A 25,908-nucleotide genomic window follows, 5' to 3' on the forward strand; every position below is an offset into this window, starting at 1 on the left:
CAACATCACCATGGAATTCAATTTTTACATTATCATCATTATTAAGGTAGGATTTATTGCAGGGTTGTTATATTATAATATGATATATATAGATAGATATATATATCTATCTATATATACAAAATATATAATTAGGCTGCATTAGTTTTAGCCAGATGTGTCTGATAATAACAATATATTTTCATCCGTACAAACGGCAGTCGACCGTGTGTAATTCCCGATACCGACAGGAGGTGGCGGGCGTGTTCAGCTGCACAGGAAGGATTCACTTTATGAATGAACTCCTGGACGTCCAGGCGGAAGAGACTTTTACGTGTATTTATACTCAGAAAGAATCACGCGCCTTGTTTGTATGTATAACTGTTGATCATAATGACGTCTCTCGTGCTTTTGGGTGAAATAAAACTCGATGTAATCGTGGTTGTGGCTGTGAAACCACGATAAGATGGAGCGATACGGAGATACGATGCTACTACATGTGTGCAGGTTAAGCTAGCTGGAGCTAACGGTTAGCTGCTGTGTTGTGATGAAGAACGAATGCTTCAAAGAGGAGAAAGGTGAGAAACAGAAACACAGGTGCTCCACACAGTTACCTGCAATTACCTGCAATATTACAGTTTGGTTTGGAGACATATTCATACAGCTTTTCTTTATATATCACTGTTATTACGGTTCTGGGTAACATTTAATATTTGTCTTTTATCACTTAAGCTAGGCGAATAACCAAAGTATGTTTCCCCCTAAAACTACATGCATACAATGTTGTTACAATACATATTCATTGTAACATTTTATTATACACATATTTGTGGATTATGAGGGAAGGTGAACTGATATTGTTTGATTTGTTTCCGTCATAAATCAAATACGCATAACACACTTGTTGAAGTATTCACTAACAAAAATAAAGACACACACACAGTCGCTTTATGGTCACAGATAAATACAGTTAAACTACCTATATCTACAGCAGGTTGCATCTTTCTGTTGGTGATATTTGCACCAAACCACAAATAAACAAAATCTCATTCATATTTAATGTAACTTTGTTTTAGTTTTCAGGTGTAATGCATGTGTGAAGTGTACAAAGAGGCCGTGAGGATGGTCACAGCTGGCTGAGGTTCCATCCAGGTTGAAAAGAAGCAGGAGGCATGAAAGAAGCAGGTGGAGCACAGTGTGGAGGCGAGGCTCTGTTTGAGGACCAGGACTTCCCCTCGGACGACGCCTCCCTGTTCTCTGACAGCTCCACGCCCATCGCCCGGCTGCAGGGTGAAATCACCTGGAGACGCCCGCAGGTCAGACACAGTGCTAAGAGGAAGTGGGAAATGCCGTCGTGTTTTCCTTGTGCGTCTTGTTTTGTCAGAGATTGAATGTTGCATCACAGGTTGATCTGTTCAACCACAGAATGATTCCCCTCATCAGGTGGTTGATTGGGTTATGAAAGAGTGCTTACAGGTTACAAAAAGCAAATATATGGAGTAAAAGACATGTGTTTTTGATTTAATTGTTTATTATCTTGCAACCCGAAGAAACTGATTGGGTGACAACCAATATGTATGAGCCCCTGGCCTTCATGTTGACATCTTCTGTTCACTCATTTCTGCACCTCATCTTTTTTTTCAACTCCCCAAATGCCAGAGTTATTGCAAGTCTTCTTTATGTGTGTTTTTCTCAATTTCTGTCTTCTTTTACACCTCCAGGAGATCTGCCAGTCGCCAGCTCTCTTCCCTGACAACGTCAGCCTGGGTCATGCAAAACAAGGCTTATTGGGAGACTGCTGGTTTCTCTGTGCCTGCACCTTCCTGCTCAAGAACAAACAGCTGCTGAACAAGGTAGAGCAACGACTGTATTGTCATTTCGACTTGAATAGATGTGAATGATCTACGGCTCTGGCCCAGTGATTAGACTCGGTTGCATTGACTGTGTAGGTCATGAGCATGTTGTCTGCTGTGTGTCCTTTACTGCTGTGTTGATCTGTGACTCTCTGCAGGTGTTTCCTCCAGAGCAGCCCCAGTGGGACGACAGCAGGTACAGGGGCTCCTTCCACTTTTGTTTTTGGCAGCAGGGACACTGGACAGAAGTGACCATCGACGATTGCCTGCCCTGTATCAATTCCACTCTCTGCTTCTCAGGCTGCCTCTCCCCCACTGCCTTTTGGGTTGCCCTGTTGGAGAAAGCCTACGCCAAGTAAGTAACGCGTGGAATCTCCCATCTTATCTCTCAGTTTAAACCTACTTTGAACAACACTATGAACCAACTACGTGTTTGGTGAAGTTCTCCCTTCCTTCCTCTTCAGGCTTCATGGCTCATATGAGCGACTGTGGGCAGGGCAGGTGTCCGAGGCCCTGGTGGATTTTACCGGGGGCCTGGCTGAACGCTGGAGCTTGGGAGAGGCAGAGGAGGAGCAGCAGAGACCAGAACAAGACAGCGACCAGGTCAGGGGGAGAATCCTGGACCTGAACCTTCTGCTTCCAGTGAAAGACGAGTGTGCGGTTAGCTGCTCCACTCACAGCAGCCCAGGAGGTCAGAAAGAAGTTGTGTTCTTGCAGATAGAAGCGATGTTGATCCTGTGTCACATCGCCTGATGACCTCGATGACTGTTGCAGGTGCCAGTGAGCTGGGTCAGTACCATGCGATGACTGTGATGGAGTGGTTGGATGTCCAGATGGTGTCAGGGAGCAAAGTACTGCTGCTCAGGGTCAGAAACCCCTGGGGAAGATGCTGCTGGGGAGGGGCCTGGATAGGGAGGTAGGCATGTGTGTCATAGTTAAGATTAAAAGATGAGCCTTCAGACCACAGTCATTGCCTTGTGTATGACCTATGCGTTGACAATGTAACTATATCTCAGTGTTATTGAATGATGATGTATGAATGGTTTATCTGATCAAGTCTGCACTAAGGCTCAGCACTCTGAAAGTCTGTAGAAAGTCCAGAGAAAATGCTCTGAAGCACCTTGCAGACATGATTCTACGCACCTTCTAAAATCCACAAGTCTGCCATTTAGGTTCAGCCCCAGTCTGCAGTCACTCGGTCTTCCTCTGTGTCTGCAGGGATTTGGGTTGGAGTTCAGTCGACCCCGTTTCTGCGTTGGACCTACAAGCCAGGGTAGCGGAGGGCGAGTTCTGGTTGGATGAAACCGAATTTCTGTCCCAGTTTGATGATGTCACAGTGGGCTACCCCATCAGTGACGAGGGGCACCTGAAGAGCATCTATACTGGTGATTCCCTTAATTCGCTCAAGACTGTTTTAAACTGACTTTGACCTCCTCGTCGGCCCTTTTTAAACAACGTTCCTCTCTCCGACAGGAAATCTGCTGACACACAACCATCAGCTGGCGGGCCGGTGGATGAAAGGGCACTCGGCCGGGGGCAGCCGAAACAGCAGCAGCTACGGCAGCAACCCAAAGTTCTGGCTCAAAGTGTGTGAGAGAGGAGAGGTGCTGGTGTCCCTGCTACAGCATAGAAAACAGAGACACACAGAGCAACGCGCACAAACGGCACTCGAGGATAGCAACAACACAACACACCAGCACTACCAGGCTATTGCTCTACACATGTGGAAGGTCTGTGCTGTCACTTCTAGGAAAAAAATACCTCGTAAATGTTCGTGTCTTTCCATCGTGTCACTCACATGTTTCTGTCAATAGGTGGAGAAGAGGCGTTTTAATCTGAGCCGGATGTTGAACAAACCTCCCTGTGCTTCTACTCACTGCCATGCCTACGAGAGAGAGGTGGTCCTCCGTGAGCAGCTGGAGCCTGGACACTACCTGCTGATCCCCAGCACCTACCAGCCAGGAGCCGAGGCCCGCTTCCTCATCAGGGCCTTTTCCTCCTCTTCCACGTCCCTCAGGTAAGGACCAGTTGGAGAAAGGCAACAAGCTCGTCTTATCTCTGGAAACATTATGGGGAAACATGCAGCGCATCCAGGTTATGTTTGTTTTTCATAATAAAGTTTGAACTTACAGATCAAAGAGATTTCTTTCCATCTTTAAAAAGTTACGGTACTTTTAGAGATATGTGTAACGTTGTTTCTTTGGAGCCCAAAGGGTGTCATAGAGAGGGGGGGACTAATTGGTTTGCAAAAAATTATTAATTCAATATCTCAAATCAGTAAAATTGGATGCACAAATGAACGGAACTGAACAGAAATTGTGAAACAATAAAAAAATAACACAATATCTGCTTTCATTCGTTGTGTTGTGTTATCTTTAACATCCCGTACATGTACTCGATACAGAATTCAGAGCATATCTATTGGCCAGCAGCGAGCCAATGGCTCACGCTCTCGTGCACTTACATGGGTTAAAAGGCACGCTCAGCCATGTAAACAAAACACAGAGAAGCTCCGATTACATTATTATTATTATTATTATTATTATTATTAACATCATTATTATTGCATCATTACTATATCTTTAAATGGCAAATAGTTGTTTGCTTGACTAATGCTTTGAATATCATGTAGCACCCTTACACATATGTTATCAACACCATTGTTAAATGTCTTCTTTATATTTGTGTGCATGATTTATTCATTTGAGATCACGGTTTATGCTTCACTAGTGCACTGCCGGTTCAACACGTGACTGCTCAGAGAACAGGCCTCCTGTAACCGCTCATACAAACATCCCACGCTGCGCTTCCTTCCGTAGGTAGATCTCTAGTCTCTCAGGTCTGTCTTTACTTCAGCGATTCTTGAATGTGCCGTAGTGAGCGACGGAGAGTGAGCTATACCCAGAATGCTTTTGGGTGGTCCCCTCTCGTTACACCACGCAGTGTGTACATATTGCACTTCTACTACATTTGTCCCGTAGATCTCAAGAGCTCACACTTGACACTTGTACTTTCTTGGGTCCTCAGCAAAACACCCGCCGAGTGTGAACTCCATCGGACGAACGGTTGATCAAATCAAATGACACAGACACAGACTTTCTGTGGTCGTGATGTCCCTTACAAATGAATGACAGCAAGTAAACAGTGACATCTGCTGGTTCATTTCTCTTTTTTTTAAAATGTATTTTCCTACTTCCGTGCTTTGCCACGTGAAGTGCTGTGATTCAATGGAAGTTTTCCTGACATGACAATGTTGGTGTCCTCCTCAGTGCCCTGAAAAGCCCAGCACCTACACTGCCATTGACAACAGATGGAGAGTGGGAGAGCAGCTACTTCCGGGGTTCGTGGGCGGAGGGAAGCACAGCCGGAGGAAGCAGGAATTTCCTGTCTCACTGGCAGAACCCCTGCTTCCCTTTTACAGTGTGCGACGAGTCAGCAGTGACGTCAGGAGTTAATATCAGGATTAACCTGCACCAGAGCCGCCCTGACACGGATCTCCACCCTATTGGCTTTCACATATACAAGGTCAGTGAAACATTCAGGGAGAGTACCAGCATCAGTTAGAAGCACGGGGCCATTCACCTCTGTGAACATTCAACCTCAGCCGTTCAGCGACGTTTAAATAAACATCAATGTGAAAGTGCCAGGGTTAGCTCAGCAAATCATTTGCATTTGTAGTTCTGACACAATTATAAACTGACTTTTAAGATATCTGTATTATTATAATTATGTGCTGTAAAGAAAAACATATGAAATATAAACAATATTCTTAATACACTATATGTTACAATAAAATAGCTAATGGATGTAATTATACAGCATTTGATCGTCACTGTGCATCCAGTTTCCAGAAGGGGAGTCTGAGCAGACGTTACCGAGGGACGAGGATCCGGCAGCCAGTTGTGTCCCTCACTGCTACACCCAGGATGTGAGTCTGGCCTGCTGTCTTTCTCCCGGAGACTACACCATCGTGCCGTCGACCTATCAGCCCGACTGCTCGGCAAACTTCACCCTCAGCCTGGCTCGCAGAATACACAGGTGGGCTCTCTTCTTGTCATTAGAACGGGATTACACAGCTAATAGCAGCTTATAATATTGTTGTTGTTGTCAGAAATAATAATGGACGTGTGTCTGTTTCAGGAAGGTGGTGAAGAGCCAGGAGAGACTGGGAAGAGCCATTCAGGAGGTCAGTCCATTGAAGTAACTTATTATTGTGCAGCGCTAAATGTGGGAAAGACAACACGAGCTGATGAGTCTTCTTCATTTCACCAAATGCTTCATCATTGTGATTTACAGGCTCTGTAAAAACACAACCTATATTGTATACCACAATAAAGCAGAATCTTCATCAGTCACCCATTGACAGATAGACACATAGAGAGCTAAAGGATGCTGCACATTTAATCGACAACAAATTCAAACCATTAATCAAAAACATTCAATCAATCTATCGCTGAATGCTACCTTTTTAAAGCCACATTTTAAAGTCTGTGATTGTGCGCAGAGGATGGCAGCACTGAATAATCGCTCTGTCTTGCTTTTGTCTCTTTCTGGGCGGCAGATCTCTCACATCTCTGTGATGCAAAGCTAGTTCTCTGGGACTGTTGCTGCTCCACTGACGGCTCACCTCCCGGTGCCTCTTGGCCCATGATGAAAGAACCAGTTCTCCCATCCACCCTCACCACGGAGGCTGTGTGTGTGTGTGTGTGTGTGTGTGTGTGCATGTATGTGTATTTATTTGTACCACTAGTGGCTGAGAAGGCAGGCAGGCTGATTTAGTGGGAATCCTGGAAACCTCTTTATTCTGAACCGCTGAGGCTCAGGGCCGATGGGCAGCCACACACTCATCGGCGATTAGGGCATCAGAGGTTGTCGGTGGGCTGGGCTGCTAATGAAGTATGACGGGACTTGGTGGTGTAAACAAACAGCCGCAATTGAAGAGGGCCGCCGCTGCTCTTGCTCATTCACTCACTGGTACGCCTGCCGGCCTGGAACAAAGGGTCCTCTCATGAAGGTCCTCACAGAGGCACAGGGGCGAGGGGTTGGTCACTGACAGCAGAGCCAACCAAACCACACCACACCATAACGTGCCATACCATGCCAGAGCCATCCTCCCGTCCCTCACCCCCAAAACGCTCTACTCCTTACCTAGCCTCTATGGTTTGTCTCAAGACACAGACAGTTTCTTTTTCAGTCTCACCAGACCCAAAGAAGTCCACTTTGTTCCTGACTCCATCCTCCCCCCCCTCCAGCTCCCTGTTTGTCCCCCCAGACTCGGTCCACAGCTCTGCCTGGACCTGAACAGAGCCATGGTTTGAAGTTGCCGCAAGAACAGATGACAAGCAGATGGATGGAAGTGATGAAACGAGGGATGCGGCACATCAGAGGAGGCCGCTTCATGAAAAGAGGCCGCCGGCCCTTGTGTCGAGGCTGCGTATGTGTGTTGGTGTGTCTGCCTGCTCGTAGCCATGTCTGCGTCGAAGTCACAGGGTTTTCTGATGATTCATTAGACCCAGTGTTAACAGAGACTTTTACTAAGCTACAATTAACTGATTAGAGTGGTACAGTGATATGTATTTATTATGGTTGGGAGTTAGACGTGATGAATAAAATGTTGAAAGATAATTTGGTGCTTATATTTCCCATATTTTTTTAATGTGATTTTGGCTTCATATTTGTGTATATTTGGATTTCCAGTGAGTGTAAATGAATTAATTGGGTCAAAACGCTATGTGTCACCCCCACGTTCATCACAACGACTACCGGTAATACACTGCGTGCACGTGAGTCTGCTCTGCTCGCTGCTGTTCCTGCGGAATTCAGGAGACTGTGGTCGGACTCCGAAAGGCTTCCTACCTAGAAAATAATGAACAACAAATTTGACGCGTGAGTAATCAAAAGTTTCCGTGGGATATCTGCCAGAGAGTGGGCCCCCGTCGTGACTGTACATTTACGTGGGAGAATAACGCTAATGAAAGCTGCTGCGTGTAAAAAGAGGTGTGTCAGCTTTAATTGCGTGGTCCTGCATGCTCTGTGTGCTACGTTAGGCTTATAAACCCCCCATGAGAGCGAGGTCCACACATACACACACACAAGTGCGTTTAAAACGAAGGGAAGTAACAACAAAGAGTACATAGTATTGTATAAATGGGGATGTGCTCTGTTGTTAGCTGTAGCTTAGCATTGCGGAAGGCGGACAGGCCCTGAATCCCCGGTGTGGCAGTTGTCGAGAGGCGGTGAGACGAGCGCGCAGTCTCTGTTCAAACTAGACTCCCATGGCCCTAAAGTACGGGCTGACAGCTAACCGTGTGTCGTAGAATATTCACGAGCAGGGTAGATTAAGTACAGGTGTGTACGTGTGCATCACAAACAGTCAACATTGTTTAAGTGTTTCCCATTGTTATACTAATGAGGGCACACTGAATATCATGAATACCTTTGACTAAAACACAACACACTTCAACAGCACCACAAACTTAACACCAGAAACTGACCTGTCTTTCTGTTGCTTTAGACAGCATTGTATTAAGCCAGGTAACGTTGTACCGAATTACTTGTCAACAGAGTTGTAAGTCATTCTTACTTTAAAAGAAGTTGGTGCATGACACAAACATTATTGTTTTTGCTGCTCATCAATTCCAGTCTGAAAGATGATGACAGTGGAGACCACGACCAGGACCAAGGCTCACCGAAAGACGGTGAGAAGGAAAAAACTGAAGACGAGGACCAGAACATCAAGAAAAAGGTATTATTAAAGCTAGAGAATGACTGGTGTGTGTGTGTGTGTGTGTGTGTGTGTGTGTGTGTGTTTTGCAGCTTTAAGGTTAATTGTGTGTCTCAGTCACTTTCTGATGTTCTGCAGATGGTGGTGCCAGGGGCAGGAGAGCACCCTCTTCAATACAACTACACCTTCTGGTACTCCAGACGCACCCCAGGGAGACCAGCCAGTACTCAGAGCTACGAGCAGAACATTAAACAGATTGGCATCTTCGCCTCGGTAAGTCGCTCCACGTGACTTCTTTTAGATGGGGCATACCGGTGTGCGAACTACACGGGAGACCCTCTGAATAAAAAACCCTCAAAAGCAAAATTTGTCACTTGCAATTGTCCCTAAAATGTCTTTTCATTGTGAATACAGAAATGTTTCCACTTATATTGAATACCCAGTTGTTTCTGGTAAGGCCTTCTTACATGGGTGGTGCTGTTGTATTTAGTCTGCAATGAAAATGTAGTTTATCCTGACTGGCTCATTTTGATACAAACATTGTTTCGTCCTTCCCAAGGTGGAGCAGTTCTGGCGTTTCTATAGTCACATGATCCGGCCCGGTGATCTGACGGGCCACAGTGACTTCCACCTCTTCAAGGAGGGTATTAAACCTATGTGGGAGGTGAGTACTGCTGTACTTAAGACCGTATCTTGTAATGAATCGTACATTTGGTTTTATACATGAAAAGCCCTCTTTGAAACCCTGCCTCTTGCTTTTAGGATGATGCCAATAAGATGGGTGGGAAGTGGATTATCCGTCTGAGGAAAGGCCTGGCATCTCGTTGCTGGGAGAACCTGATCCTGGCCATGCTCGGGGAGCAGTTCATGGTCGGAGAGGAGATCTGCGGGGCCGTGGTGTCGGTACGCTTCCAGGTAAACCCACAAACGGACACGCGCGCCTGTTTGTACCAACTGTTTGTACCAACGCTGCCTACTTCGGTTTACTCAGACATGCCTTCTCTGCTTCTTTTCTCCAGGAGGACATCATCTCCATTTGGAACAAGACCGCTGGGGACCAGGCGACCACCGCCCGTATCAGAGACACCCTGCGCAGAGTCCTCAACCTGCCCCCCAACACCATCATGGAGTACAAGACTCACAATGACAGCATCAAGTATGTATGTCTCATCGTTCAATTATTTTCTCTCTCTCTCTCTCTCTCTCTCTCTCTCTCACATAGATGTATACATACTCACAAATTGCACTCTTACTGACTTGCTATAATGCAGTAGTGTGGCTTCAATGATATAAAACAGAGCTAATGTTTCTCACAAAGACAGAAGATTGTGGTGATTTCTTGTTTTTGCTTGTTCCAGCTGTTTTAAATGTGAAGATTCGCTGCTTCTAATTTAAATATTTTTTTGGTTTCAGACTATTGGTTGAAAACTATTGGTTGGGCTCTGGAAACTGATGATTTGGTTTACAGTTTTCTGACATTTTGTAAATTGTACATTGAAGTTAAAAAGTCAACAATATAACCAATAAATCTGTTTTTCTATGATTTGTTGTTGTATGTTATGAAAAGACTATCAAGTAAAATACAACCTTGTCTGTAACTTCAACATGTTTCACGTGCTTTTGATCTAAATTCACTGGTGTCGTGATTATAGTTGTGATTCTCTTTTTGAAAAGACCTAAATATCCAAACGGTTTGTTTATTTTGAATGATGATGTGCTGCATCCTTTGTTGGCAGAGCATGGGAAGACTTCCATGGACTGGTGAATCCTAGTGGTGGACTTTAGCCTCTCACACAGACCACCTCTGCAAGAGTAAGAGCTGCTGCTACGTTGGTGGTTCGGAGTGCAATAAATCGTCTCTCATGTACTTTGTCTCTCGCTAATGTTGTTTGTCTCTGTTCGTGCTGCGTAGGCGTGTGTGTATATGTGATGTGCTGGAGGATGACTGGTCCGGGGAAGGATACTTCTACGTGAATTGGCGCTGTGTAACATGAAGCCGGAGCAAAAGTCAGGAACAGAGGCAAGAACACCACCGTTCCTTCTTTGCGTCAAATTGGAAATGAACAGAGAGGCCTGTCACGGGACACCGAACCAAGCCGAAGAGAGAAACGTGCGTTATTTTTAATCAACCAGAGAACAACAAAGCCTCCAATTTAATTTAATTTTTTTAATGCAAGATGTAACATCTGTCAACTTGCCACCAGAGGGAGGCCATGTGACTGGTGTTTGCTGATCTGGTTACTAGCTGTTGACAAAGTGTACTTGACAAAATACAACAAAACCAATCTGTTATAGTACCACATCTGATTTTATTGCTTAACATCACACCTCCTGCTGTTTCAAATGAATCTCTGTTAACCTGTTTCATTGGGACTCAAACAGGGTGGCAGGTAGATGTTATTTTATTACAGTGCTGTATTTTAACTACAATTTCTCTGGTCATTTCGAGCTAGAATGCCAACTGTTATTGTGTACGATATGTTTGTAAATACAGTCCACTTCAAAGATCACTTTACTGGATCCGCAATGATTCTCCATCTTTTGACTTGGAAGTTGATTCCCAAAGGATGAGGCCCATCCTGTGTTGGGCAGAAGTTTGTATAACTGGCATCTTAAGAATGGACTGCCAAGCTGCCTAAATCACTGTGCCTGGCCTCGAGCCTGACCCTGAACCAGTTTCCCCTTCTGTCTGTTTTGTCTTCATCCCGCCTTGAAAGAATCCAGGGGATGGGCTCTGCTTTAATGTCCTCAACAAATGTGTGTAGGAGTCCTGAAACACTGACCGTCACTCCTTTTGCCATTTTGTATTAAAAAAGAAATGAGACTGGGCCCACGGTCAGGGTCTGTTACAGTTTCTATCAATTCCTTGGGAGCATTTTTTTTGATCATGTCAAGAAAGCGCCTATAGTTTGTTGAAAAACTGTAATGCTGCCCGTGTTTGGTGGTGCGATGATGGGGGCAGGTGTGCGTCGGCAGTGAAGAGACACTATTGGATCTACACCTGATGGATTATAGCAATAAATGTCAAATATGCATCTGCTGCTAAAGCTGGTTTCATGTCATTTTATTTCATAAATTGGAAGTTGTGACCGAACGTTTCAATGGTTGTCTTACAAACACAATTCAACGATGCAGTTTCTTGTACCATGCACTGACTCGGCGGGTGCGCCTCATTTTTGTCGACCACTTTCACCGATGTCCGGTTTACCCTCGATTGATCAGCTCATTTCAAAGAACATGTAATTCTGTAGAGGAAACATGAATTATGTAGACCCTTTTTCACAGCAGACATTAACCACACACACAACACCACAACCCTGAAACTGAAGCAGCTAAATGGGATTAGCCATCTTTAGTTTCACTATTTATACCTCTGCTGTTTCTTTGGCCTATTTTAACACAACACAGGAGCGAGAGTGATGATAATTCACATACTTACCAACAAGAACGTCGCCGCCAGCAGCAGCAGTTTAGTATGTGATTCCATATTGAGTGGAACTAAAAAAGTGACATTAAAATTATATTTACAATATGTTACGACGGTGGTTCCAAACTATGCGGTCTCATGATTACAGAGGATTTGAGAAACCCTCAATGTTCACATGCTACTTTTCATTTGCACTAAAGAAATGACATCCAATTCAACTCTGCTTTGTTTTGATCTTTGGACATGTCGGGAGTAGTTTTGGGACCACTTCATGAGGAATTAGAAAATCATTCTCACCCTCCAACCCAAAATGTTCATGATCCATGTTGTGTTCCACATTAAAGCCGGGCCATTTCTTCCATATTGTGCCCATTTTCTCACCAATGTTGGAGACAATCTAGTGTATAAACAAAAAGCCAGAAATACTGATTGAAACACACTTGTAGAAACACATTATTTTGCATTTCTTAAATGTTTCTACCTGGAATTGCTGGTTGGAGAAGCAGCGGCATGGACAGCAGGAGCCCTGGATTCTGATGGCCGATTCTCCTTCTGACCCACGCACCTCCAGGAGAGGGGTGAACATGCTCCACCTGCAAACACAGTCGGCCATCACACCAACACATCTCCTTACGTAATCATGCAATAAGCAACCTGGGAGATGCACTGGCTAGTACTTCACACACTGGCACAGCCCAGCCTCGATGCTTGGTTGATCACATTTTCAGCTGTCATGATTCTGAAGCACCAAAAACCATTGTTTGCTTGGTTCCACAAGGGTTCAAACTGGGGCATGTTTTATTCAAGCACAGCTGAGAGAATATTTATAAAGTAGGTATCTGGTCACCGAAACCTCTGCCAGATTCATCTTAATTGGGGACAAGTTCATCGAGTGCTGCTTCTTGAAAACTCTAATTTTGACACACAAAGGCACCCCAGCTAAATGAAGACGGAAGTATTTTGGTTTGACTGCGAGAGACTTGTTTCTATTTCATCCATCAGCCAACACTCCCATGAGGGAGGATTCCTTCCCAGCACAGGGCGGCTCTGTAGATGTGTCTCTGTGCAAGCAGCTGTTTTGTGCATTAAGTCTCCCAGGTTTAGACTACACCCCGGCTTGAGTGGAACAGTAAAAGCTCTCACGGCTATTTACAGACGGGCCAGGGCATCTACAGTGGTTTAGGGTGGCCAGAGGCTGGGAGTGACATGGAAAAAGGCTCACATAACAAGCTGTTCAGTCTGAGAATGTGAAGTATCAAGATTGCTGGTATTCTGATGGTAGGGGTCAAAGGGTTACAAAGTAAAAACACAAGTCACATAAAAGGTCCTGATAAACTGCGTGAGAATGAGCAGAAGAAAGGAGTTGAATCAGAGAAGAAGCTGCAGGTGTTTCTGCAGCCACAAGAGGGCAGAGCTCTGCGTTCACGAGTCAACAGTGATGGCACTCAGAGAGATGACACCCTACAAATGTTTGCGCTCACGCGCCGGCTCTAGCCCTTCAAGCATAATCCAATTAAGATCACATATGGGGCGTGGCTGCAATCAGCAGTTCACCTCGGCATGGTTGCACCGCCTGGCCAGAGCGCTACAGGCTGCCTACAGTGGGGGCACGCTGGGTCAGGCTACATGCTAAATGCTAACATGCGCTTCCTGACTTCTGCATTCACTGAGGAAACTTCAGTGAGGTGTTTGAGGACTTCCTGCTGTTTGAGACCGTGGATCCCTGATGTGACAGTAGAGCACACGTGTGCCTATACCACATTGTCTGCTTTGAAAGTGTTTTTTGTTGATTGTAAAAGAAGTTTACATAGAATGTGGATGTCTGAAGTTGCATTGAATAAAATAGGCCTACTATACATGTATTTAAGTAGTGTACTGATATGTATTTAAGTAGTGTACTTGATCAGCAGTACTCGTTTACTTTTCACCACTGTTCAAGCGAGACAAGGGCAATAAAAACGGATATGAGACCATCCTACCTCTGACATACAGTGCCAATTAGATGTTTTTGAGGCGTGTAGGCCCTCATCTCCATCAGGCAGCAGCCAAGGCAGCAGGCGTCCACCCTGAGGGGCCTTTCAAAATAAAAAACCTGCCGACCCTGACAATCAAAGCCCTGCAAGGAACAGGCCCGAGCAGGACCGCAACACTGGAGGCAAACACAGGAGCTCTCTGACAAGAGGAAGAGATCAAGGAGAGACTGAGAATACCTTGAAAAAACATTATAACTCACTCTTTATGAAAGATGGATGTGAATGTTCTCAGATAGGACACGTACCTTCCACAGCCACAAGTAACTGTGACCTGCTGCTTCCTGTGGTGATGCTGTAGATCCTCTGAGGAACACACTGTGGACCTACAATGACGAAGCATCAGTCTTTTAAAACAAACAAATCTCTGCAGTGCAAGAGTTCCCTTTTACACACAAATACACAAACGTAATCCCTCATACTGGCCTTGCAGCTCTGGTCTGGCAGTGATATGTATTTGACTGACTGTTTCCAGCGCAGACATAAAGGGGGATCCTGCTGCACCTCCATGGCACTGCTCCTCCGCTCCTGGACCGCTCACTTCACCTGGTGGCTGTGTGTAGCCGTCCTCCATCTTCCTCTCAGGAGCCAGACCCGGCAGTTGCTCATCAGATTCCCAGTCATGAGGATTTTGCTGTGTTTTTGGTCCAAGTGACTGAGTGTGGCACTCGCACGAAGGCCCACAGCTGTTGTGGAAAGCGCTGAAGATCATCTGGATGTGCTTCTCTCGCTCCAGTTCTCCAAAGGGAAGAGGCTGATTGGTCACTACTGACATGGTGTAAAACTGAAAATATATGTGGAACTCAGCAATGACATAACAATGACAAACAGTCAGACAAACAGTCATCTTGTGTCACAGGTGTGTATGAGACCAAGGTCAGATGTCACTTGTTTGTTTGGATGTAATTATTTAGGTTCCAGAATGGTGCGACACAATTCACCAGGATGTTTTCAGTTATAGAAAAATGTATTGTAAATTGACAGTATTTGTTCTCATTAATAACTAACTCTATTTAATTATATGCCCAAAATTAATTGAGTATCTCTGCAACTACAAGATCTATTTGAATCGGAAAGAAACATCGGAGGCGCTTTGGTTTCCGTTTGTAGTCAGAGTAGCATGGACCAATGATGTTCGAGCAGGCTTTGGTTGGAACAGGTAAAGTTTAAACAGTCTGTGTGGAGAGCAAAAGAAGCAGAAGGTAGTGACCGAAGTAGAATCTTGGTTGGCTATTGACTGTAAACAATGAGCAGTGCACGGAAAAGGAAGTCTTGGCCCTTGCCCCCAGAGGATCAACATCCGATGGATTCCGAGATTGGTATGTATATATGTAAATGATGATGGAACACAGGATCAGTAAAAGATTTCATTTCGGCCTGACAAACCTGTACACACACCACACCACAACTAAATAAAAAAGCGTATATTCCCATTCTAAGATAACTATAACCAGTGCCTTAATGATGAGTGCAGTACCACAATTCATCCACTAGATGGTGTTTTCACAAGGGAGGCTGCGGATAGTCTGTACGATGCTAGAAGGAAGAATGCAGTCGCTTCTTCATGACATGTAAATGAATAACGACGACTGGAAATTGGGGTCGCCATTAGCAGTGATGATGTGCCCTCGAACACTACTAAGTTAAGACATCATTTATTTATAGAAATTCAGCAAAGTTTGGAGGGAAAAATAATATAATTTTGTGTTGCAGAATATTGTTTTGAAGAAGAAAATCCAGAAATATCTCAAGACCCCTTACATTCATCTCGTGGACTCTTATGTTTCTTTTTAAATGAAGACTTACAGTTAAAAAAATGTAATTAACTCTTTGCAAGGACACACAATGTTCCTTAGAACAGGACAGCAGGTTTAGAAAGTTGTCTGGCACCAATATCAACGTTCTTGCCTTAAAGGGATTTCATCACAGCAGCCAGCCTGAGCCTCCTTTTTATTCACATCACGCACAGTTTGTTTCCTTAGCTGCATGCAACACTGCGCATTATCCTCCACAACAAAGTACCATAATGAAGCCCTATGTCCTGCATATAGGCAGTGAAGAGTACAACAGGTGCCCAACATCTTCTACAGCCTTATTATCTCAAGCTTAAGGAATGCAAAGATGTGAAATAGCACAATTGAGCATAAGAAGTCTCTTACTTACCATCTGTAGTCAACCTCCTGGTACCGACTGACTCTAAGTGTGACGGGGTAGAGACCAGGAAAACGTCCATGAGTCGTCATGATCAGGAGGGGTGAAGCACAAACCTCCTTACCACCTCTGTGTGTTTGTGTGAATATTCACGTATTAATGTTTGGCTTTGTGAGTGTGTGTGTATGTGTGTGTGTCTCCTGTCTCACCCCCTGACCATGTTTCCATCCCAACCAGCCGGATCCGTCTTTTGTTGGGTTAGAAAGGCACCACTCAGCCATGTAATTGAAATCCTGCTTCCAGAGGTGGGGGGGGGGGGGGGGGGGGGGTGTCAGTGCTCTCTATGTGCCTCAAAGAAGGCGTCAAACACTTGATTATGAAATGTCTGAGATTGAGCTATCACAACATTACAGTTGTACCTTTATTGATAAAAAGCATTTATGTGGCAAAAGTAAACTTGCATCAAACACTGAGCTGGTAACAGGAAGAGCAAAAACAACATGCTCTTTTTATTCATTTTTATCACCATGAACAAGATTGTTTCTCTTTGTGATAGTCATCATACCCGACATCTTCTTCATTCTCTCTGTGCCCCAGTCATTAGTGAAAGACCACTGATGGACACCGTCAGATTTCCACTTCGATTAAAGGAATCAAATCTGTAGACTTTCTCCTGATTCACCCAAAGAAGTTTGCTCCGATCCCATATTCAATTAGATCTGTGAGATTGTTTATTGGAGGGAGATACTTCTTGGGATCCCCAAGGAAAGGTGAGGATGGAGGCTGGTTGAAATGGCCCATCAGGAAGATCCCAATCGTGCCGATAAAAAACACAGACACCATGACAATAAAGCAGACCCTGTCGATCACCCTGGCGACCAGGAACCACTCTTCATTTTCCTAGGGGTTGGAAGAAAAAATTGGAGATTATAACTGATGTTGATTGATGTTGAAACCTGAGAAGATAAGCAGATATAAACATGTCAATCTTACATTCTGGAAGTTGTTCTGTTGCCTTGCAGTCTCAGCTATGTGTTTGCAAGAGGACACACACTGCTTTAGCTGTGGAGAGGCCTTCACCAGGCTGGCACTGAGCTGCTCAGCTGTGGCCCCCTCCAGCCCATCATCTGTGTACAAAACACACCAGTAAGTCATGACGGGGGGAACACAAACTTTCATGTATACTTTAACATGGAAACTCATTCAAATACCTACTTAGCTTCTCTAGTACTGATTTCATCAGTCCGTTTCTTTCTTTGAGTCTGGCAAACATGAGTTCAGACCGGGCTGTTTTCGTTGCATATTCCTCTGCCTTGGTAATGAGGGTCATGGAGCTGCGGCGTCGGCAGGGGACCAGGAACACACCGTTCCTGTCTGGAGCCAGAGTTTCTCCATTTCTATTGTCTGCGGTGTCCCCGTTTGGTGTCCAGGGTCGCATCTGCATCCTCAGCAGCCGAGGCAGGATGTTTAGGAGGACCTGGGGAGGTCGCAGGGTCAGAGGGTAATCCAGTGGCAAATAGACCCGTGTTTACTTCACGGCACACGGTATGTTCATTCAGTAGCTTCTTAATGGAAATAAAAGGGTTTGCTCTGGCCGCAGTCTCACCTTTCGGACTTTATCTGTCATTATGTGAGTGTTTGGGGTTCTCAGGGAAACGTTGAGGACTATCACACAGTTCATCACCACCATGGTGGTCACTGACATCACAAACATCAAATACCTGCAGTCAAAGGTTCACAAATCACATATTTTTCTCTCTTCAGATCAGCTGTAGTTGAACCGAAATCTGAATGTGATCACACAAACTTACTTTCCAATAAGAGGCACTGCCCTCGAAGTCTCTGGAACCTTCTTGGCGATAAGGAAGAGGAACACAGTCTGGCCCAGAAGAGTGGCAATCGACATGGTGCACTTCTGACCACCCGCTGTAAAACTCAAACCAAGATTCAGAAAGAGTGGTGAGGTTTTGTGTTGATTGAAATGGATATTAACTATACAGACCATCTTGCGAAGGGATCACACCAGCCAAGATGCCAAATTGGGCCAAGGGCGTTAAGTGGGGGGCCCCTACCCCCCTACCTACCCCCCCTACTTCCAGCGCTCTTGCTTGGACAATGCTCATCTTTAAACTCGATACTAAATCTGTCCTACACACCTGTAACGTTTTGTGACTGCATCTTGCACAGTTGTGTCACAATGGCGGTGACTAAATCTGTCCAGATACATGAACAACTAGCAAAGTGCTTAAAACCGCTTCTTTGGCAGTTCCCTCTATAGTATGTGTCTTTATTAGCGCTGCACTAATAACTGAATATTAATAGCGATCACGATTTTGGATTCCCACAATTAAATGAACATGATCAACTGCGAGATTGACTGTTTAAAATGTGTGCTCCACTCATAGAAAAATCGGCTGCAGGTCAAATTAAGCCAAGACCAAGAGCGGTTCACTGACCCTAGGGATCAATGAAAAGTCAATTTGAATACAGTAGTTCAACTTATGACAATACCCCAAGCAATGTTATACCTTTTCTCGTATCTCTTTGCTTTCCCTCAGACTTGGGTGAGGTTAACGTGACAGAGGTCTGACTACCTAAGGTTAGGTTGAGATACACATAGAGAGGAAAAAGACCTTTGGCAGGTAAGAAGTAGACAAGAAGGCCGAGGGAGGAAAAGAGCACACAGGGAGCGATGATGTTGATGACGTAGAAGAGGGGCTTTCTCTGGATGATGAGGAAGAAGACCACCTCCTGGTATTCCAGCTCATCCTTAGTGTACCGAGTGTTGATCACCTTCTTAGCCGGCCTGTGTTTGATGGCCCACTCTCCATTTTCTAACAAAATTAGATTGCAGAAGGACATTTTGCTACACATTAGATAATGGTCGTGCTTCGTTTTATTTTGACTAGATGTTCAAACTCTATCATTTACATGTTGCTATACCTGTAAAAGCCTCCGGGTCAATATCCACCCATTCCAATGTGTGGTTCTCCTCCTCTTTGAGAACCAGTTTGATCTCGTTGGCACTGTAAGTCTGGGAGCTGAACACAGGGAGAAGACATACGGTCTGTTACCACAACAAACACAGCCATCGATCCACTTTACAAGACAGCACGGTGAAAAGGGATCACGAATCAAGGAATCATTGTTCCTGGTTTGGACACAAGTGAACGGGAGAGTCCCATGTTTCCACACTGCCACCCTACCCAATGAGACATTTTACTTTTGTTTCCCCTGATTTGATGAATCTATTTAATTTAACAAATTTACTTATTTGTCTTAAATTACATTTTCTCTAAATTTTACCTCACATGATGGTTTGAACACATGGTCTGAATTTAATTTCAAATTCATCTCTATACTAGATCCTTCTACCAAATCAAATGTAATGTTTTACCTAAACTGTCAAATTTTAAAATGTCTTTTTTTTTATTTTTTAAAATGACTTGAATTAACTTTTAAACTCAACTATGTGTAATTTGTTGATGCGGTTAAAATGTCCTCCACAAATTGTTAAAATCCCCAAATTCCGAGAAACCATTGGGGACAGGACCTCTGTGTTCTCAGTGCTCTGTGAACATGTGAGGATATTTATTTCTAAAATAAGGAAAATAAGTTATTTAGAAATTATATCTGTAACAAGCATTTTACTACAATACACCTGCACCGTCTCCTCCATTATACTGTATGTTACCAGTTTTATATATTACTATTGGAGTAGTAACATATCTTTAACACTATTTTCGACATATTACATATATCACGATATAACAACAATAAAATGACCATTATATAGTTAATATTGCTCTCTAATGTTATTATATTATGTATTATCTTTGATTTCTATTATATATATATGTCATAGTATTTTATTATTGCGGTATAATGCAATATAATTAATTATAAATGTATTATATAATTCTCATTTTACAATCTAATTCAGAGTTCTTTATCTTTTGCCGAAACCCTACCTATCTGTGTGCTGCTGTAACACGTGAATTTCCCTTAAAAGATCAACATCTTATCTGAAATCTGTCTCAGTGACTGCACATTGATTGATTGATTGATGGATTTGTGAGTGACAAGACAACTTGAGAGATGCATGGTGAATCTGAGGCGTTTTAACTTCTTAATAGAGGGATCTAGCTTTTTATTTGTGTATAAAGTTACATGTACTGCTCATTGGCCAGTCATCAAATCCCTACAGATCTCGTCTCTATACTCACCGGAAGACCATGGTGCAGTTCTGCCAGTCAAAGGGAAAGTAGTTGACGGTGATGGCACAAGCACTGCGGTAGATGGCAGGAGGCAGCCAGTACACACAACCGTTAGGAGACACCAGTGCATTGCAGTAAAGTGCCACCTCAAATTGTCCATCCACGCTGTTAACAGAGGGAAAGACACAAAGACACATTTCTTCTACATTGTATATATACTGTATTTATTGTAAGTATACAGTATACATAATACCAACATTTACTATGTGAAAATGTGACGGTTGTTGCACGCACTTGTTCTCCAGTATGACGTCGGGCAGCCAGATGCTCTTGGAGGGAACCCGCAGCTGAGAGGTGATGTTCCCATACAGAGCCCATCTGGGCGGTTGGTCCCATCTGAGCCTGTAGTCGCACCATTGCTACATACAGAAATACTGAGGGTTTCACATCAACGCAAAGCAGCAACAAAAACATCCAGCAGTGGAGATGTGTGTACGGTTACCATTTCTATCCAGACGCTTGTTGTCAGAGCCTCCTGCTTTACATTCTAAGGAGAGACAGTTTGGTAAGTGACGTGAACCATCAGGCCCGAGCAGCCACTGGCAGTCTTCAAAATCACTGAACTCACCAGAGAGATGAGGTTGGTGAGCGTCATCTTGATGTCGACCTGAGTGACGTCACCACTGTTGTCCGTGGGCCGGACGTTCTTGTTGTAGCCTTTCATCAAATCCTTGAACAGTTCCCCTTCAAGGTTGATTGCTGATGCTGCAGACGAACCACACGGGGCAGGGCGAGAACATATGAGACACTAAAACAAGTGATAAGGGACTAATTTAAAGGAGCACTTCCATCAATTCTATAGACTTAAAGTCAGGATATCTCAGCTTCTGCTACTTCACTTCTGACCAATTTTTGTTTAATCTGCCTGTAAGTGCAGCATGAAATTACTGGAGTACCATGTTGAAATGATATTTTCTCTCATCTTTAATCTTCATGAGTAGATGACCCTTTTTATATAATGGTCCCAGCTTACTTTCCAGGAGAAACTTTGTTGGAATACAAACGCATCATGACAGAAATAAAGAAACATTATTTCTTTCTTCCTTTCATTCTTTCTGTGTCATGACATTAAAACAAATGTCTTCATGTAATTGGAAGGAAGCCTACTTTATTACTCTATTTTATAGATTAACAATTAACACACAGTGTTGGTATGGTGCAGCACTACACATTAAGTCCGATTTTTGCAACTTTTTATACATGCCCTGTCAAATAATGCACTACGATTCAGTAACAAAGTATGTTTATCACAAAAGTGGATCCTTGTTTTATCAGCCATTTCCTACTGAACCTGTCACAGTTTGGTGAACGGCAAAGCTTTGTAATGACAATTGTCTCGGGGGTGTAACCACATATAGTTTGAATGTAAGAATGCAAGCTTAATGAATAAAAAAGAAAGCAATATTTGAACTGTTCAAGTATGTTTAAAATAATTAAATGTTACAGTTGGTTGAGCAAGAAGTTGATGAGGTGCCTCCTTTTGTACCCTTTGTCGAAGTGATTTATGTTGCACTTAAGTCAACATAAATCTGACTTTTTAAATTCAAATCTCTCGAGACTAACAAGATACTGTATCATTTTTCACAAATGTGGCGGCGGGTTGAGTAGCCTACCTGTGGCAGAAATCATAAACACCCTCAGGAGGAGTGACGGAGCGAGCGGAGGTCCAGAATCCATTAGTGTGTCTGTTTGTGCTGCGCTGTCCGAGACAAAGCTATGATCACTAATCTGATACACATGAACACTACTTGATGGAGTTGCTGGCACTTAGACTGTGTGTGTGTGTGTGTGTGTGTGTGTGTGTGTGTGTGTGTGCGTGTGTGTGTGTGTGTGTGTGTGTGTGTGTGTGCGTGTTTCCCAGCAAAAGTCGGGGCTTAGCCAGATGGGATGGGTTGAGGTTTAGAGGAATGGTTGGGAGTTGATGATTGTTTGGATTGAATCCAAGAGTTTATTTCTAGTACTGCAAAGCCAGCTGTCACAACGCCCACACACACTGATGGCATGACATGCATCATCAAATTGCACTCTGTATCTTAGCTCTGTTCGGTGCACCTGGCTGTTGTCATTCAGACGTCCTCATGAACAAAGTAAAATAACTTGTGGATTCTGTGAGGGCAAATTTAGCACATCAGCGATCTATAAAAAACTATTTTTTTCCACCAGCAGCCATGGTTAAATGTGTTCTCTACAATACAAAGATCAAAAGATTAGACAATAAAGAGAGAGGGAGGCAGCAGCAACACTGTGCCTGTCTGCAAGCCAGAAAGTTTAAAAAAAGAAGCCGCACAGTGGATCAGAGAACAGGTGATACGTTTTGTCCATTTACAGCACACCCACTGTGATGACTGGCCAGGCTCTGTGTGTGTGTGTGTGTGCGTCACAAAAATACTCGTTCCTGCCATGATTTGGCACACTGCCCACATACACATAAACACACCAGCCAGAGGCAAGAGTGTTGCAGCAGAAGTATGTGTGAGTGTTTACTCAGCTGTTCCCCTCATATCCCTGTATATCCCTCTTTTAGCATTTGGACTGGGCAGAAAACTAGCACAGATTAGTGGGCACATATTAGTTGTGAAGTTGCTTTGTTTTTTTCTGGGTGTCATTCAGCCTCTCATCACCGTGCTCAAACAGTGGCCAAGACTTGGCAACCACAGCGAGGAGGACAAAAGTCAACACACAGCAATGACGAGGCTTGTCTACAAGTCGAGAGTGTCACTTCCTCGAGCAACAGTTGTCTTCACTCACAATGCTCGGACTCATTACAGACAATACCAGAACCTAAAGCTCAGCATAGATATGTGTCCTGTTACAATTTTCCATCCTGGAAATAAGGCATGAAGACGGGGAGGATGTGGGAAGTACTGGTCACCGCAGCACAGCAGCTGCCGTGTTGATGGGAACGCTTACCCTCAAAGGGTCGGAGGACTGAGGTCAACACGGGGTCACAAAAGTAAACCGATCGGCATTGACACCTGTCTGGAGAGAATATGTTTGGGTGTCAGCTGAACTGCTTCACCAGCAGCAAAATACTGTCGGATTAGCAGCATGACTGTCAGTCAATTTGAATATCTCATATCTGAAGTTGAATTTGGAATTACATAAGTACAGATCACCCCAACACTCAACACAACAAGCCATAGTATTAATAACAATTTTATTTATGTATAGTTTTTTACAAAAATACAAATGCTTTTCTCTATATACAAATAAATATGGTAAGAATAAGAATAATATATACAGTCTGTGTGCTTCACAAGAGGCTCAACCTTTGCAAAAGACAATACGAATAACTTATCATTTTATACAGATTCATAAGTTAGACAAGGCTGCGTCTCCAACCCCATAAAATAACCCTGTGGCGTGATGGGTGGCGATAGTTGGATTGATACATTCATGGTTGTGTTTTCATTCAGAGCCAAAGTCAGGTTGTCCGACAGGGGAAACAAAAAAAATGCTTTTCTCAGGAGATGGCAGAATAAGTAAAGTTTGAGTGACTCTCTGTCCCACGACGAGGCTTTTCTGGTGCAAACACGTCTTTTTGAAAGTCTTTGTGCCATCACTTCTCATTTGAGTCTGTCTTTTGTTTTTCATGTCGTCTTGCTTGTTTTTGTTGCGATAAAGTTAAGTCTTGAGTGCCTCCAGTCCCAACGCGATGATCCTCGGCACGCTGCGGTAGAACGACTCATTCTCTAGGCCCACAAGACTGTAGAAGGTTAAAGGTCGTCCTCCCACTACTGCTCTGACTCGTGCCTGATAAAGTCCTCGATCGTTTTTGGAGCTCAGATCAACTAACACCTGAACAAAGAAAGAAACCCAAATGAAGCAAAGAGAGACAAATAAAAGAAATATGAACTGTTTCTTTCTGCTGCTCTTAACTTCTCCATCTAAATTCATAATTTACCTCTTGGAAGTTCATGCGTAGGTTCTTGCTTGGGATGCTTAAGACCCAGCTGTAGGAGTCTCTCACTTGGCTAACTTGCTGCGAGGACTCTCGCACTCCAGGACAAACTACAGGAACAAACAAAAGCATTTCATTTGAGAAACATAAAAGACATGACATGGAATACATTGTGATGGTGTTTTATGAAAGTTTTGTCTGAACTACGTGCTGTACCTACTTTTCCCACTGGCCCCAGGAATCTGCCTCTTGCGAAGAAGGCTCCTGTATTTTCTGTGTGGACTGAAAGTCTTTCCAGCTTGTCTGGGGTCAGCGGTCGTCTCTGCGTGAGCACCCTCAGTGAGCGACTGAACGACAGATGTTGACTGCATTAGAGGCGCTGAGGATTTTAATTCTGTTCTTTCTTCATTCTCAACAAAAGTAAAATCCTCCGACGTTGTGCTCCATTTTTCATCAGGAGAAGCGTTTCTATTGGACGAGGTTTCACTTTGTGACGCATCTTCTGTCACAATCTCATCCTGTGTGCTTGATTTCTGAAATTCATGCATCAGGGCAGTTAGAAGTGAGCAAGGCTCCTGTGATTCCTGGGAGGAGGAGGGACCGCTGTGGAGAGGTGCTCCAGTGGAAGAAGTAGTTAAAGGGTGAGTGTTGGAAGAATCCTCCTGGAGGTAAAACGTGTCCAAGTGCAGGCTGGGAGGAGCAGATCTAGAGTCCAATTTGGAGCGCAGAGCTGAGATAACAGATTGAAATTCTCCATCCAGCTGATGTATTGAGGAGTCCTGTGTCTGGAGATGACATGTAAAAAATACATTTGGCTATTAAGTTTCGAAGTAACGTCAAAATAAATCCACACTTAAATTATTGTTATGTTTAATTGCGATGTCTAGTTCAATCACTGGCATTCTACAATTCAAAGATTGCCGTTCAAAGCCAGAAGTCCTGCACCTTTGGACATTTTAGAAATCTACCTGTAGGAAAAGCTTGTTCTCCTGTGTTGTTGGTGTGGTGGACGTGTCTGTGGACTTGTCAGTGTGTTGTTTGTCCAGGTCCTCAGCCATGCCTCTCAAGTACTTCTCCCAGTCATCCACTGAGGGTCCCACCTCTCTGAATAAGGCTGGGGGAACTGGAGAAGGACCCTGCTCTGTTGGCACCACAGCTCCACCTAGCTGTTCTGCAAGCAACAAACGTGTGTTAGAATCGTGACCGGCAACACAATTTACCAATGCACCAGAGCAAGACAGAGAAAATGTAATATTTGCGTTATCTGTTATCTGTAAGACAGAAGATGAAATAACAAGTTGTCAATCCCGTACCTTTAATCTGTGTGAGACCATGGCTCAGGCCCAGGTCCCTCCTCTCTCTGGTGTGAGTGAAAGCTGTGCTGTAGATGTGCTCCACCAGCTGAGGCAGAGTCTGGGTGAAGAAAGTCAAGTCCACTTTGTCCCGTATGTAGTCCTCGGCCTTCTGGAGCAAGTCCAGCAGTGTTTGTAGGAACGAATGCAACTCTGAATGGCAGAGAGGGAGAAGCTGATCAGAAACCTATAAACCTCAAAGCAACATAAATAC

General features: G+C 44.0%; 4 protein-coding genes across 8 annotated transcripts; 2 read left to right on the forward strand and 2 right to left on the reverse strand.

Annotated features, from left to right (window-relative positions):
• The first annotated feature begins 407 nt into the window (after positions 1 to 407).
• capn10 (calpain 10) lies at positions 408 to 7,422 on the forward strand. The gene is made up of 13 exons (XM_079284743.1): positions 408 to 557; positions 1,056 to 1,295; positions 1,701 to 1,832; positions 1,991 to 2,187; positions 2,297 to 2,523; positions 2,607 to 2,748; positions 3,051 to 3,217; positions 3,306 to 3,562; positions 3,647 to 3,849; positions 5,102 to 5,357; positions 5,677 to 5,870; positions 5,973 to 6,018; positions 6,394 to 7,422. Exons 2-13 carry the CDS (start codon positions 1,152 to 1,154, stop codon positions 6,421 to 6,423), a joined length of 1,995 nt encoding a protein of 664 aa, XP_079140869.1. The 5' UTR covers positions 408 to 557; positions 1,056 to 1,151; the 3' UTR covers positions 6,424 to 7,422.
• A 166-nt stretch (positions 7,423 to 7,588) lies between these two features.
• On the forward strand, positions 7,589 to 11,594 carry eif4e2 (eukaryotic translation initiation factor 4E family member 2). 5 transcript variants are annotated; one of them, XM_079284971.1, is made up of 8 exons: positions 7,589 to 7,718; positions 8,475 to 8,577; positions 8,674 to 8,829; positions 9,116 to 9,220; positions 9,319 to 9,471; positions 9,576 to 9,716; positions 10,293 to 10,368; positions 10,469 to 11,594. In XM_079284971.1, the coding sequence occupies exons 1-7, from the start codon at positions 7,699 to 7,701 to the stop codon at positions 10,326 to 10,328; spliced, it is 714 nt and encodes a 237-aa protein (XP_079141097.1). In that variant the 5' UTR covers positions 7,589 to 7,698; the 3' UTR covers positions 10,329 to 10,368; positions 10,469 to 11,594. The 5 variants fall into 5 exon arrangements, with proteins under 5 accessions (XP_079141097.1, XP_079141096.1, XP_079141099.1 ...); XM_079284970.1 differs by having other exon boundaries at positions 9,576 to 9,712; XM_079284973.1 differs by having other exon boundaries at positions 8,695 to 8,829; positions 9,576 to 9,712.
• Positions 11,595 to 11,774: 180 nt separating this feature from the next.
• LOC306789479 (phospholipid scramblase family member 5) lies at positions 11,775 to 14,788 on the reverse strand (the record flags this gene model as incomplete). The annotated part of the gene is made up of 7 exons (XM_079285446.1): positions 11,775 to 11,801; positions 11,996 to 12,054; positions 12,281 to 12,380; positions 12,465 to 12,576; positions 13,963 to 14,155; positions 14,262 to 14,339; positions 14,440 to 14,788. The coding sequence occupies 7 exons, from the start codon at positions 14,786 to 14,788 to the stop codon at positions 11,775 to 11,777; spliced, it is 918 nt and encodes a 305-aa protein (XP_079141572.1).
• A 2,054-nt stretch (positions 14,789 to 16,842) lies between these two features.
• chrng (cholinergic receptor, nicotinic, gamma) lies at positions 16,843 to 22,144 on the reverse strand (the record flags this gene model as incomplete). The annotated part of the gene is made up of 12 exons (XM_079285898.1): positions 22,055 to 22,144; positions 21,010 to 21,146; positions 20,884 to 20,928; positions 20,676 to 20,800; positions 20,391 to 20,546; positions 19,108 to 19,205; positions 18,798 to 18,998; positions 17,976 to 18,090; positions 17,771 to 17,885; positions 17,380 to 17,641; positions 17,158 to 17,291; positions 16,843 to 17,064 (listed from the first exon to the last, which is right to left on the reverse strand). Exons 1-12 carry the CDS (start codon positions 22,116 to 22,118, stop codon positions 16,843 to 16,845), a joined length of 1,674 nt encoding a protein of 557 aa, XP_079142024.1. The 5' UTR covers positions 22,119 to 22,144.
• Positions 22,145 to 25,908: the final 3,764 nt, after the last annotated feature.

This window comes from Melanostigma gelatinosum, assembly GCF_949748355.1.
Source record: "Melanostigma gelatinosum genome assembly, chromosome: 15".
NCBI lineage: Eukaryota > Metazoa > Chordata > Actinopteri > Perciformes > Zoarcidae > Melanostigma > Melanostigma gelatinosum.